This window comes from Urocitellus parryii, chromosome 4 (assembly GCF_045843805.1).
Source record: "Urocitellus parryii isolate mUroPar1 chromosome 4, mUroPar1.hap1, whole genome shotgun sequence".
Classification (NCBI taxonomy): Eukaryota; Metazoa; Chordata; class Mammalia; order Rodentia; family Sciuridae; genus Urocitellus; species Urocitellus parryii.
This window is the reverse complement of record NC_135534.1, coordinates 65,681,585-65,696,213: the sequence shown is the minus strand read 5'-3', so window position 1 is coordinate 65,696,213 and position 14,629 is coordinate 65,681,585. Positions and strand designations below refer to the sequence as shown.

At 52.1% G+C, this 14,629-nt stretch overlaps 1 protein-coding gene across 5 annotated transcripts in view; it reads right to left on the bottom strand.

Annotated features, from left to right (window-relative positions):
* The window catches only part of Slco2b1 (solute carrier organic anion transporter family member 2B1), a 48,515-nt gene that overhangs the window by 23,221 nt on the left and 10,665 nt on the right, over window positions 1–14,629 (bottom strand). For all 5 annotated transcript variants that reach the window (XM_026387352.2, XM_026387353.2, XM_026387354.2 and 2 more), the window contains exons 2-7: window positions 12,524–12,654; window positions 11,110–11,247; window positions 9,378–9,540; window positions 6,480–6,713; window positions 6,125–6,223; window positions 3,614–3,804 (exon numbers count right to left, since the gene is read on the bottom strand). In XM_026387352.2, the coding sequence (XP_026243137.1) occupies window positions 3,614–3,804; window positions 6,125–6,223; window positions 6,480–6,713; window positions 9,378–9,540; window positions 11,110–11,247; window positions 12,524–12,654 (956 nt within the window). The remainder of the gene's footprint in view (window positions 1–3,613; window positions 3,805–6,124; window positions 6,224–6,479; window positions 6,714–9,377; window positions 9,541–11,109; window positions 11,248–12,523; window positions 12,655–14,629) is intronic.

The window sequence follows — 14,629 nt, the reverse complement described above, 5'->3', positions numbered from 1 at the left end:
CTTCACCACCTCGGGCTCCTGTCCCCATTCCTGATCATTCTGTTTCCAGTACAGAACCTCAGAATACTAAAAACCACATACTTGTGAATCTCCAACTATTAGAAACACAGAACTTCAAATCTGAATAGTTTTAGAATCCCAGACTCTCAGAGGTTTCCCAGAAATAACAGACACATAAACTCCTGGTAAAGATGACCCAAGAGAAAGTCATGGAGTCCAGTGATGCTCACAGGCCAAGCAAGGCTGGGATCCTTCACAGAATGGGAGCAGCTAGCTGGCCCCCTCCTGGCCCCTGGCCCAGCTCCAGGGGCAGGTTCTCAGAGGAGGAGCACTGGCTGAATAGGGACACCCCAGGCACGCGTGGGAACAGAAAACTTGGAGCCCCTAAGCTTGGACCATCTTTGTTCCACAGACTCTGCAGAGCCCTACCCCTAGGCAAAGAACCACTGTCACAGCCACAGCCACTGGAGAAACCTGAGCTGGCACTCGGACATTCCTGATTTCTCTGCAACCGTCCTTCCTTCATTATGTCAGAGTTCCTCGAAGCAGGGAGTGTGGGAGTCACCCCTCAAATTCCCTATAAAAATGCCCAGAGGAGACAGCATTGAACCTGTCAGAGCCACCAGACCTTGAAAAATCTACTGCCCAGGATACAGATTGGGAGACTGAGGCCAGAGACCCTCTCTGGGTCACAGAATCCTTATATTATGTACCACCATCTCCTGGATACCTTTAAAAACTGCATTTACATCTAAGGACACAGGGGGCCCTGAACCTTAAGCTTAGGAAGGGATGTTGAAGGAATTTCCAAGTGAAATTTTTTCTCCCCTTGCCCATTCCCTCTCCTTACAGAAGATACATGTCCCTTTCTGGGGACCTGGACTTTATGGCAGCCAATTCTGCTCTTTGGGGCTATCCTCCCACTCCATGCACCTCCCCATCAGTGGCCCTAGTGGGTCAGGCCCCCAGCGCTACTGCAAACAGCCCGACCAGGCTGCAAACAGCCTCAAGGAGGCCAAGGAACGATTCCTCCCACATCAATATTTATTGCCTGAGAGCTGCTGGAAGCAGATCATCATGTTCTTGGCCTTCAGTTCTTTTTTAAGAACCTCTCACCCCCTACCCTCCCCATTCCCATCCCTGATGTGCTGACAGAATAAATGCAGACAGCCAGACAGGTTCACAGCCGGGGAGCTGGGGAGCCAGAGAGCCGGGGTTTCAAAGCATCATCACACGCAGCTCTCAAAACCCAACTCTGGGAATCGCAGCAGCTCCGACTCAGGACTGGCACATTCTCGGAATCCGAGGTACAGGGAGTGTTGCTCCAGGCACCTCACACACCAGTGTAGACGGGGAAGTGGCTTGTTGCTCAAGGTCGTACTGCTGACATGTGACCCAGCCTCACACAGGTCGCCCCCTCACTTCTTCCACCTATCTACCCCATGGCCCACTGGTGTTCTCTTTCAAATTTAGGCTCCAACTCAAGAGTATCTGACACAAGCAACCCAGCCTCTTATCCTCCTCTGTGATCACGTTCACTTCTGGGAACTCCTCCCCAATTTCCATTTCCTCCAAACTTTGGCCCTGAGCTAGGCAGAACCGGGAAGGAAAATGTGAAGTCCCCAAGTTGTCTTCTTCCCCTGAAATTGGTCCTTCCCCACACCTGCTTCTGTCTCTGAGACAGTGCACCCCGTCCACGCCTCACTCTCTGGGGCCTCCACAGTACAGCGGCACCCACATCTGGACAGTCCCACTCCCAGGCAGCACGTGGATCCAGCCTCATCCCCTCACTACCAAAGCGCGGCTCCCTGCCTGCTCCACTGCGCAGCTGCTCACCCACCACCCGATCTCCACACACCCCTGGTCCTCCACAGCCCTCTATCTACCCAGCACCGAGATGGACTAGAGATGGACTAGAGCTGCTTACACTTCTTCCCCTGAAGCCACCAGTAAAAACTGTTCTGGCCCCTGCTGGCTGTTCCAGCCTGTTTTCTTGGGTCCGTGTCCACACCCTCTGCTCCAGCCTGGGTGGGATCGGAAGATTCTGTGGGGCAGCTGGACCAGGAGTCAGGCAGGCTTGGGTTCAAACCCCAGCCTCCCCAGGCAGAGACACTTCCGGCCTTCATCCTGGCCCAACCTTCCTTGCTCTAAGGAGGCCCATGCAGCAGCCAACTTGCCACGTGAACCAGAACTCTCCTTGCTGCAAAATATCCAACAGGATTTTTTAAATCGCCCTTCAAAATTAGAATTACTTAGCAACAAGTAGCTTACTTAATTTATGATTGTGATTTTTCGACAACTGCTTTCTATGCTTGGGAAAAGAGGAAATCTATTGCATAAATTTTCAGGATGTAACGACATGTAGTGTGATTGTTAAAGGAGAATTGGTAAAGTTGACATTAGTGACATAAAATTAAACTTTTAAAAAGCATTTCTTTTGCTGGGCATGGTGACACATTCCTGTAATCCCAGCAACTCAGGAGGCTAAGGCAGGAGGATTACAAGTTCAAGGCCACCTTAGACAACCTTAGTGAGACCCTGACTCAAAGTAATATAAAAAAGGCGAAGGGTCTAGCTTAGTGGTCACATCCCCTTAGTTGATTTCCCAGTACTGAAAAAATAAATAAAACGAAAAGGGCTGGGGGTGTAGGTCAGTGGTAGAGAGCTGGCCTAGACGCTCAACGTCTTGGCACTGCAAAGAAACCCAGGATTGCAAAGAAAAGAAAAAAGCATTTCTTTCTCCTCCTCCTCCTTCTGTCATTTTCTTTTTCATTTGGAGTCAACTTATTGTCTTTTATACCTTGTGTTTTTTGTGAGTTACTAGAAAACGTGGAGTCCCCTGGCTCAGGATGGTCTCTCCCCTCCAAGGCTCGCAATGTCCTGCCTCTCAGCCAGCTTTGTGACCTTAGGCAAATCCCTGCACCTAGTTAGGCCTCTGAGAAGCCCACCCGCTCTGAGAGGTCAGCAGGACATTCGGTGGCTGTCCCTGTGCATCCTGCCCACTGCTGGTCCTCACCCAGGAGTCTTCTCCTTGCCATATGATGCCCGCTTTAAGGGTAGAGACCGTGTTCTGACCTCCAATGTCCAGTCTGGATCCTGGCCCAGAAGAGGCACTCAGTGCACATTTGTCCCCTTCACTGTCCCCAAAAAGGTCAGGTTCACTTCTATAGCCAACCTCTCTGTCCTCCACCTAAACGGCTGCCCCTCTCGTTTCTGGGCTTCCACCCATCCTTCACATCCAGCTCAGGTCCTTCCTCTTCCAGGAAATCCTCCCAGACCCATCCTCTGTGCCCGGCAGTCCTTAGCCTTCCTACAGAACATTCAGAATTTACAAAACTAAGTGAACAGCTGGGAAGGACGTGGACTCAGGCAGGCCTGGGTGCTCCCTTGCCACCTTGGATCCTGGGTAAGTCATTTCCAGCTCTGGGCCTGGAGCTCCTCAGCCATGGAAGGAGCTGATGGCACTGGCTGTGGGGCTGGGGAGGTGCCCCGACAGAAAGGATCTTGGTAAGCTTGACACACAGAGCCCCGGAGGGAGGACGTTCAGTACTACAGAGGAAGACACATAAGTGGAGGGCGGAGCATGGGCTAGGACAGGGACACAGGGGCTTACCTTGCTGACAGGTGACGCTGCATCTGCCAAGACCTTTCGCCGGCACCTAAGCTCATGCGTCTCCTTAGGCATCTCCCTGGGGAAGAAGAAGTAGGGGCTGGCAGCCAGTGCCACCATGCCAGCTGAGATGAGGAAGCCCAGCCACCAGGCACCCACCCATCGGGGGTCCTTTGAGGTCAGGTTGATACCACCTGTAAGAGAAGACCATGGAGACATCAGGGTCAGGTGGTCTGTCATATCTAGGTCACCACCCTGGGTCTGGCTTTTGAGACATGAGTCAGTGCCAGCTCGGAGTCAGGAGACCTGCCTCCTGCTCTTGATTCTGCCATTATGTCTTGTGTGACCTTGGGCAAGTCCTTGACCCTTTATGGGCCTTAGCTTTTTCACTTCTTCTGTGCAGTGGTCAAAATCATGGACTTTGGAAATGGATTACTGGGTCTGGATTCCATTACTAACTTATGACCTTGGGCAAGTTATTTCACTTCTTTGAGCCTCAGTTTCTTCCTGCGGTGACATACAGATATTAGTAGTTTTTAGGGGGAGTGCTAGGGATAATAGCTTTTTTGTTTCCTATCATAGCGTTTTTGGAGAATTATGGAAACTAATACATGTAAAACTAAAAGAAAAATTTAATTAAATTTTTAAAAAATCTACCAAAAAATACATGTAATTAGAAAAGTAGATATATTATATAAATATTTGCTCCTCTTCTTTTTCCTTCTCTTCCTATTACCATTACTTTTTTGATTATTAATATATTAAATAATGGTCGGGACTCAGGCCTACATGAAATTCCGGGGCTGCTGATCAAAACTACTTGGCTTCCCAGAAGTCCTACTTGGAATGACCAAGAAGTGGGGTGGGGGGTGGAAGGTGACCGAGGAATGTGCACCTTTAACAAGTTCCCTGGATGGATTTGATTCCCCACCAGGCTTAATTAGGATTGGATTATCCCTGATGTACCTGCTGGTTGTAGTGCACAAATCTGCCCTGGGACTTCTTAAACCCCAGGCTGAGATGGGGACCTCCCCCTTCAATATCCACAGCATCTGCAGATATTTATAAAACTGCAAATGCATGATAACAGCAACCACCAGTTGTGCAGCTGTTTCCCCAGGTGCTTGGCCTTCAGCGGCTCCTGGGCAGGGGCCAGGGCACCCAGTTGGCACCCAGCAGTCTGGGAGAGCTGTGGCTTTTGCATTCACAGGACTTGGTTTGTTCGTCGCTTGTTATCTGCCTTGCTTTGGTGCCAGGCTGAGGCGAGTTCACACGCACAGCTCCTCGACTCCCCCGCTCACAGCATCAGTCTGTGCCTGAAGCAGGCAAAATCCTCCCACCTTACGAAATCCCCCATAAAGAAAGAGGGACTTGGGAAGTGGCATGTCGGTCTACAGAAATGTGTCATCTGCCAGTGGAGCTGCCTCGTCTTCCAGGATGAATGCCCACACGGTCAGAAAACACATCCTCTTCCTCCAGAGCAGAGGTGTATCTGGCAAACCTAGGTAACCCCTGACTCCCAGGGAGGAGAGGGGTTGCAACCAGAGTCCAGGTCTGGCTTTGGGGCTAGAAGAAAGGGAGGCAGGACATGACTGATCCTAGTGACTGCTGTACAGAGACCCCCCAGACCCGTCCTTGCTGAGGCACCCATGGACAAGAGCTAGAGAAAATCCAGCCAGCCATGTGCATGTCACCCAGGGCTTCTAGGACCTGTTGGAAAGTCTCCAGGGGAGGTAGAGAACTTCTGAGCAGCAGTAGGCAGAAAGCCAACCTGAAGCTCATAGCTGCTGGTGTGACAAGCAGGGACATGAGAAGCCACAGTGACATGCTCTAACAGGAATACCCTTCTATCCCTTCCCTGCCCCAGAGCTCCAGAGCTGTGGCAACCCCAACACCCATCCCCCTCGCCACCTCAGACCAAGCTAGAGCCCCAATCCTTGGTGCACTCTGACCTCTAGCTGGATCAGAGACTACTGTTTCCCAAATGGTGCCCCCAGCAATTTCTCAGACTCTGAGGTGATCAGAGCTAGAAGGTTCCCTAAGGCCCCCCCCCAGCAATGTCCCCCTCAAAGTGACACATGAGTCACTGAGTCCTGCTCATTCTTCCGTCGTCCTCTCTGTTCTGCCTGAAACTTGTACCCCACTAAATATGGGAGCTTCCCACAGGCCAAGAGAGCCAGTTCTCCTCCTTGTCCACAGCAATAGCAGGTCAGGGTGGCGGCCTGGAGGTGGGTGGGCAGGTGACAAGGTGAAGGCTTGTGACAGCGAGCACAGCTCTCATTAGATGGCACTTTACAGTTTCTCTTCACTACCTTGCTGGATTCTGGTTGCAGCCTTGGAAGATAGGACAGAGATGACCTCAAGGATGAGGAAGCAGAAGCTCAGAGAGGGTAACAGGTCAGTGGTGCGGCTGGGTTTGAACTTAGGTCCCCCGACTCAGCATCTATACAACCAGCAGTCAGTGAGCTAGCATCTGTATACTCCTGGGGACAAATGTTCATGCCTGAGACTCACCTTCTGGCATCCGGTCAATGTCCACATAAAGGCGAAGCATGAGGCTGCCCAGCCCATAGGCCATGCCTGGCCCCATCATGGTCACTGCAAAGAGGATCCCTGCAACACAAAGCCTAGGTTAGGACCTTCTGGCCCTGGCTTTCCTCAGCAGGTCGGGGCCTGTCTAGTCCTCAGTGGGCAAGAAGTGCCCACTCTCACTCTCAGAGCTGGGGACTCTCCAGGGCTTCTCTGGACCTTTACTGGCCTGATGGGGTGGAGGTCAGGGACTCAACACTCAGCCCCCACCCCAGGCCTCTCTTTCTCCTACCTGACATTGGCCTGACCCTCAGAGCCCAAGGAGTTGGTGGGTCCTTACCAAGGTAGAGGGGAGAGTTGCTGTGGTGGGCAAAGTCATCGATGTAGGAGATGCCGAAGGGCTGAATGGGCACTCCACCCACGCCAAGCAGGGTCTGAGCTATGAACATGATCCCCACCACGCTGAGGTGCTGGGCCTCCGTGTAGCTGGAACAGCTGCCATTGGAGGGAGTGGGGGCCGGGGCTGAGGTCATGGGCAGGCACAGGGAAGCCTCAGAGTCCTGTGACATATCCTCTGAGAAAGAATAAAAATGGGATCACAGCTAAGACAAGAGCACTTACCAGACTTTCGCAAATCACTGTTCTAAGCACTTTATACCAATCATTTGATCCCCTGGCAAACCTAGGGTACAGGTGCGCTCAGTACCCCATTTCACACACAAGGAAACTGAAGCTCAGACAGCAATCAGCAAAGGGCAGAGACAGGACAGGACCCCTGGTGCTCTGGCTTCAGAGTCCCTGACCTCAGAGCCCCTGACCTCAAATTGCCCTGTGTCAACTTCGTAAGCAGAGGCATCCGGAAGAGCCATGCAATGGTGGGGTGAAGAGGTCAAAAGAGGTAGAGTTTTTAAGTCCAGAAGAACAAACAAACAGGATTTTCCAAAAAGAGAGGGAAGGGCAGTGTTCCAGGGACAGGTCACGGTACAGGCAAAACCCTGAGCCGTGTGAGGACTCCGTGTCAGTAGAATGAGAAGTTCAGAACGGTGGATCATGAAGTGGGAGAGGCCAGACCAGGGCTTCTGACAGGGCCAGGCAGGGAAGGCAGTGCCCTTGTCATTCATTCTGGGGAGGGAGCACTGTCAGCTCAGGACACAGACGCGGAGTACAGGAAAGGACAAGTTCTTAATTTAGTACCAGATGCCTATTCCCTGTAGCTCACCAATATTTGGTGAGCAAACTTGAGGAGATCTTCACACTATTATTATCTCGGGTTTTTTGGTATAAACATGGCCCTCTCTCTGCAAACTTCCTTTTGTGGGATCCAGGACTCCAAGGGCCACTCCAAGGGCCATGGATCCAGGCCTCTATCAGAGGCTGCCCCGGCCTTGCTGTGTGACGTGGATGAGATCCCTCTGCTCCTCACCTCTGAAATGGATCTCCTAGAACTGATTCTCTAGAGATGAAGGACTCAAAAGCAGAATAATTCGGGAGTTCAGAGCAGGGCTCTGGGCACAGTTGACTAGCTGTGGGCCGGGGAGCTTCTCTTCTCTGAACCTCAGTGTCCTCACTAGTGAAGAAATAATGATGGCACCTGCCTCTAGGGGTTCTGACACAAATGGAGAGTGATGCACCCGCCCCGGGTCTATTGGACATTAGATAATGGTGATTATTCTAAAGATTGTATTTGCCTTTCCCACCCCTGAGTCTCCAGTGGCTCACAGATGGCCTGCCACATAATACTGAGCAACATAAATACTAGAGGAAGGTGGAAGGATGAATGAAGTAGCCAGGAGTGTTCCAACAAGAAGGGGGCTCAGAGATCATGAGTCTCGCCCACTTGTTCAGCCAACTGCGTGACCCTGCACAGAAAAGCTGTGTTAAAGTGGAAATTCTCAGCAAAGAAATGCATGGAAGTATTATTTTTCAGCCTTCCAAGAAGTCCTGTAGGTAACTGATGGTGGTTATCCATTAGGCCTGGATAACCACCCACATGCTTCAGGTGCACTCTACTTCCCCACTTCTCTGGCCCTGCCCATGCCCCACCCTCCTCCTGCAATGCCCACCTTTTCTCCAGGGCAGCCACCGCCCACCTCCTGGCAGCTCCCTGCAGCTGGGAATGTCTTTCTTCAACCCAGACTTCTAATGGCTCCCTCCCAACGTCTCCTAAGGTGCTGGGCTCTGGACCTTTTAGCAGAATCGTCCACGCTGACCCCAACCCGCACTGAACTGGGGCATGTCTGCTTCATCTTCTCATCCCTGGGCTTAGCAGCTCCAGAGGTGAGGGCTACTAGGGAGGCGAGGGAGGACGGGTGTTCTCCGACAGCTCTCCTGCCCTGGGGAACTTCCTGATGCTTGGCAAGGGCACAGCTCCCTCCTTGGCCTCCCCGCATCCCTGTGTCTCTCTCCTCCCACAACTGACACATTGGGCTTTGTATTTGTCTCTTTCCCAGACTGGGAGCTCCCTGGGGGCAAGGACCGAGTCCCCCAGAGGAGGCAGTTTCGTTCTGGTTGGCTGGGTGGCTGGGTATGTGGGTAGGTGGGAGGATGGATGGGCAAGTAGATGAGCAGGAGGGTGGATAGGTGGATGAGCAGGCGGTGAGCCGGAGAGTGGGAAGGGATGGAGCAAATGCTCAGCTGCTTTGGTGGTTCTCTAAGGGACAGGTGTCTGACTGTTAAGGAAGCCCACAACAAAAATCCCACTGGGTTGAACAAGATGCCGCTATTCCTGACTTAAACTCTTTCATTTTCTTATTTGTTCTCTCACTCATTCCTTCTTTCTTTCACCACTGTCTTGTGGGGATAAAATGCACGAATACACAGAAAGTGCTTAGACTGGTGACCAGTGGAGAGGAGCTGCTGTGGGATACTATTAATTTCTACAAGTATTTCTGAGCACCAACAACATGCCAGACCCTAAAGCAGGCTGCATGGTAAATTGGCCTCTACCTCAAAAAAGCTACAGGGGCATGAGCCGGCCCTGACCAAGAAAGGCCTGCAAGGGTTCACCCCTTTACCCTGGGGCTACCCCCTGCTTCCCTCCCCAGGCCTGCCAGAGACACTCACCTGGGCTGGGCCTGGGGAGACAGTGGGGGTGGATGGAAAGAACTGGGAAGTGTCCTGGGAAGTGGGGACCCGTCTTGTCAAACCTTTAAATCACATCTGAGCCTGCAGATGGGCCCTGGTGCACAGGACTGTCATGCCTCATGTTGGTCTCCTGCCCTGCCCCTCCGGCTCTTACCAGGGCTGCTGTGGTCGTAGCGGTATGGCTCCGAGATAAAGTGCGGGAGAGTCATCAGCAGGCCTGCCAGGGCCACCAGGACAGCCCCACAGCCAATCATACGGGGTCGGTGCACTCGGCTGCCGAAGTAGCTCACAAACACAATCAAGGCTGTGTTCCCCACCTACAAAGGGATGAGGTGACCCATCAGAGTGGACCCAGAGGCAAGGGCCTGCACCTCCATGCTCCTATCTGTGTAATGGACTGGCTGGATGAATAAGCATTATTTTGATCTCTCTTATAAACATAGATTCTAGGTCCTCCTAGGAAGGATCTCACTGCCCCTTTAGGGAAGAGAAATGAGCACAAAGCTAGAAGATCAATTTCATTTAGGAACAGGGAGGAGAATGGGCAGTGGAGAAAAATTTTTGATTTTGAGCTTCAGGACTTCATGAATGAGAGACTCAACAGAGAAAGTCTGAAGCCAGAGAATTAAGGCTTGGAATTTCAGACCTTTAAATCACAATCGTAGGGTGCTATGCTAGAGGGGACTTGTGACCAGGTGTGCGGGCTCACGCCTATAATCCCAGTGACTCAGGAGGCTGAGGCAGGAGGATTATGAATTTGGATGAATTATGAATTATTAATTTGCATGGGCAACTTAACAAGACCCTGCCCTAAAATAAAAATTACAAGGGCTGTGAGATGTATTTCAGTGATAAAACAATCTGGGTTCAATCCCCAGTACTGCATAAAAGAACAAACAAACAAGTAAATATATTTTAGAAAGGATCTGTGAGATTGCAAGGGAAGGTGTACCTTTGCCCCCGGACTTCCTGGCCCGTGACTGTGGGCAAGCTGCAGGGTCCGGGGGGTGAGGGAGTGGGGCCATATCAGCACAGGTTGTTGGTGGAACTGGCTCTGGGAAGGACGGTCATTGTCCATTTTATGGATGAACTGCCTTTCCCTTCTGAGATTTGGGGGTGGGGTGCTGAGGCACATTCTGGGACACTGCAGCTGGAAGGCTTTAGGTCCGGAGGAATATGACACAGTACCCAAGGGAGGGAGTTTCACAGAAATCTGCAGGGGAGGGGCGGAAAGAGACTGATTCCTTCTCTGAGGGTGAAACATCTGTCGGGTGGAGGGCTGGGCACAGCTGGAATCTGATCTCCTAATCCACCAGAGCAGCTATCCACTCCTCCTGTCTGGCTGTGGGCTGCAGGCAGAGGCCTGTCTGCTGCTCCCAGGACAACTCTGAGGACAGACACTCCTCCAAGGCATCACCCTGCCACACTCCAAGGTCGGAGAGTGCCCTGGCTGTAATTAAAGCCTCTCTGGAGACAATAGAAGTGACTTTCTCAAATTCCTTCTTGGGACAGCCAATAGCTAGGTGTCTGAGAAAGTAAAGGAGGCCAAAGATGAGTGGATGGGTTGGGGACTCTGCCTAGCTCTAAAACATCTGGTGCCCTCCAGCCAAGTGCTTCTAAGGGCAAGGCCGCAGGGTCTCAGAGAACAGCTGCTAACAGGATGACAGTTGGGGGCAGGAGGGGCCTGCTCTGTCAGCACTATGGCTGGCCAGTTTCTGGGCCAGGACAAGGTAGGATGAGAAAGCTAAGGAGGGTTTCAGGGAGGGCAGTGTTGGGGGGCTGCTCTGGGCCTGGGAAGGAAAGAGTAGTAATAGAGGAGGTTGGTGGAATCTAGGGGTGTGAGCCTCCTTTGGGGTCCACCCCTGTGGCTGGGCCAGGGCCAATACCTCATTGAAGGCGGCCAGGAGCCCCGAGGTCTGGCTGGAGAGGCCAAAGCGTTTCTCCACTGTGGAGATGGAGCTCTTGAGGTAGCCGGAGATCATGAGCTGTGCCAGCTGCAGCAGGCTGTGGCATAGGACGAAGAACTGCAGGAGGAACACAGAGGTGGCCACGGGTGGAGGGACCGGGAGACAGAGGAGGATACAGTCGGAGACGGGAGGTGGCGGGGAGACAGAGGGATGGAACAGAGGAGGATGAGGACGGGAGAGGATGAATGAAGGGGTAGGGATGGGGGAACCAGAGTCAGATAGGTGGACAGAAAGGGAGGGAGAGAGAAGAGAAAGGAGACAGAGACCGAAGTGGATGTGTCAGGGTGGGGTAGGAATGCACAGGTCGGGGTGGGGTGGGCGTGGGGGGTACTTAGTTATTGGAATAGCCCAAGGCGTCTCACATAGGCCTCAAAACTACACAAACTGTCCTGGGGTCTAAGGGCTACCAGAGATCCATGTGGCTCAGAGTAGAATCTCCACAGGGCCAGGAATGGTGGGGGCCCTCTTGACCCTTAGAGATCCACTCACACCGACCTGGCCCTTCCTCCCTGTTTTACCACCCTGCCCCTTTCCAGGAAACTCTCCCAAATTGGCCCATCTCCTTTCCCACCCCACTGTTACTCAGTTCTCCCTAGAGCTACTGCACTGGGGACCACCCACACATACTGAATCCCCAAGCCACCCAACCCTACCCCACCCTAAACATCCCGGTCTGTCTGTGCTCCTCCTGCTAAAAAACTGGCAGAATTCCTAAGAAAACTTGCTTCAAAGAATTAAAAAAAATAGAGTATTTATGTTAGAGCTTAATCTATTCACTTCAAGCCGCATGTGGGGGTGCACACCTATAATCCTGGCTACTCAGGAAGGCTGAGGCAGGAAGATAGCAAGTTCAAGGTCAGCCTGAGCAACTTAGTGAGTCTCTCTCAAAATAAAAAATAAAAGGGCCAGAGGAAATAGCTCAGTGGTAGAGCACCCTGGGATTCCGAAAACGAAAAATCATGCACGAATACCACCTGGCACAGGGTCTGGCACCCAGTGGGTGTCAGTGACAGTGATGCTGGATGATTAGTGCCACCCTTGTGGAGCCAGGCCTGCTTGGGCACTTCGTTTCTCTAGAGAAACAGGAGGCGAGTGTCCTGGTCCTCCACTGTCCACAGGACAACCCCTCTTTCATCGCTGGAAGGAAAGGACATGTTCTGGACACTGTCTATGAACCCCAATCCAAGCTAAAAAGTGTTTTCAGAAATTGTCCCCTTGATCCTCACAACCAAGGGCCCTCCAGGTGAGGAAACAGAGGAAGGCAGAAACCGGCCTCATGACACAGCCCAACCTGCAGGGCTGGAGGCCCAGCCCCGTCTGGCCTGAGAGGTACCTTGATGCTGTGAAACACACGAGGTCTCAAGTTCTGAGGCTCTGAGCTGGCTTTGCTTCCATATGTGTCTTCTGTGTCCATGGTGGCCTTGCTGTCCTTGTCTGGCATCTGGGGCCCCTCGCCTGCTGGCCCTGTGGGACAACAGCCAGGGGATGAGATGAAATTCCAGAGAATGGCCCTGACCTCAGTTTCAGGGGGAAGGGACTTTGGAGGTTGGTGGGAATCTGAGAACCAGAGCACTCTCAGCCTCCCTGGCTCCTAGTGCTGGAAGGAACCTTCCTAAGAGGGGGCGTGTGCCCTGTGTTGTGAGCCAGATCTCACTGAGGACCATCTCCTCTACACCCTCACTGTTCCCAGCATAAACCTCCCTTCTGAGGAGAGGCTGCAGAGCTCTGCACACAGCAGGCCCTTGAGCAGTGGCCCTGTCACATCGCAGGATGAGCCACAGGGTCTCAGCCACCTTGGGCTTCCAGCTAAGGCAGTCTGTCTGTCTTCTTGCAGGCTGAATCTGGGCTTGGGTGGGTCTGGCTCAGTCCAGGACCAGGGGTTTGGGGTCAAATGTGGGGTCAAGGCTTGGCTCAGAGTCAGGGAATAAAGGCTTGGGTGTATTTTGGAACAGATACCAACCCCCCTCCATGGTCTCACCCTGCATGTGGTCAGAGCTAACCAGTCCACTCCCTGGATCATGCCATGAAACCTGGTCAGTGCTGAAAGGACCGTCAGAGCTCAACTCATTTCACCCCCTTCTGGACAAACAGAGACCAAGTGGGACGATGACTCAGAAGGCAGAGTTGTCTTGGCCCCTTGGGCTCCATTGCTCTTGTTGACTTTCCTCCCATGGTAACTATGGCAACCATGTCAGCATCCCACTCTCACAGTGAGAGCAGCCAGATGGCCCTCAGAGGCACCCCTAGGCTCTCCTGACTGACTCTTCATGGGGAGCCCGGAAGTCCAGTCTTGGGAGACAGTCTGGCGGTTTAGATGGAGACCACCTGCCTCTCCTGGCAGCCCAGGCCTCCCATCCTCCCCTCGGAGGCTCCACTTCCTGCAGGAGGCCCCTCCATTGTTTCCCGCCCCTCCCACAGCAGGCAGCAGCTTCCCCTCATTCAACAGGCTTCTGAAACCTGGAAGCTGACCTGGGGACACTCTGGCCCCATGGACTGCCTCCCACCCAGTCTCCAGACTTGGAAGACCAACTTGGGGAGGGCTACCGAGGCCCAGAACCAGGTTTTGTGCCCCTCACACAAGGTACCTGGGAACCTGAGGACTCTTTTTAAACATTGAGATTTAATTCCCACGTCATAAAATCCACTCTTCAGAAGTTCACAATCCACTGGTTTTTACTCTATTCATAAAGCTGCACAACCATCAACGCTATCTAATTGCAGAACATTTTATTACCCCAGTAGGAAGCCCCATATCATTAGCAGCTGCTCCCCATTTCTCCCAACCTACAGACCCAGCAACCACTAATCCACTTTCTGTCCCTATGGGTTTGCCTGCTCTGATGTTTAATACAATGAAATTGTACAACATGTGGCCTTTTATGACTGGCTTCTTAACATAGTATCTTCAAGGTTGGTCTCTGTTATAACATGTATCAGTGCTTCATTCCATTTTATGACTGAATAGTACTCCATTGTGGGCATAAATCAGTTTATTCATTAATCGGTTGATGAACACCTGGGTTGTTTCAGAGATTATAAGGATTCATGTACCAAGTTTCTGGTGACAAACATGTTCAGTCCTCTTGGGTCTATAACTAGGAGTGCAATCACTGGGTTGTATGGTAGGTAGTTCTATGTTGAACTGTTTGAGGACCCACAGAACTGTTTTCCACAGTGGCTGCCCCATTTTACATTCCTGCCAGCAATCTATGATGGTGCCAATTTTTCTATACCTCTGTTAACACTTGTCACTGTCTGTCCTTTCACTGATAGCCATCTAGTAGGCATGGCATGGTGTCTTCTGTGTGGTTTGGCTACTGATGGTGAGCGTCTTTTCACGGGCCTCTTGGCCATTTGTGTAGCTCTGGTGGGCACTGTCTGTGCCAATGGCTTGAGGAATTTGAGGGAGGGGATGGAAGCGCATGTGTCTGGGGAAGAG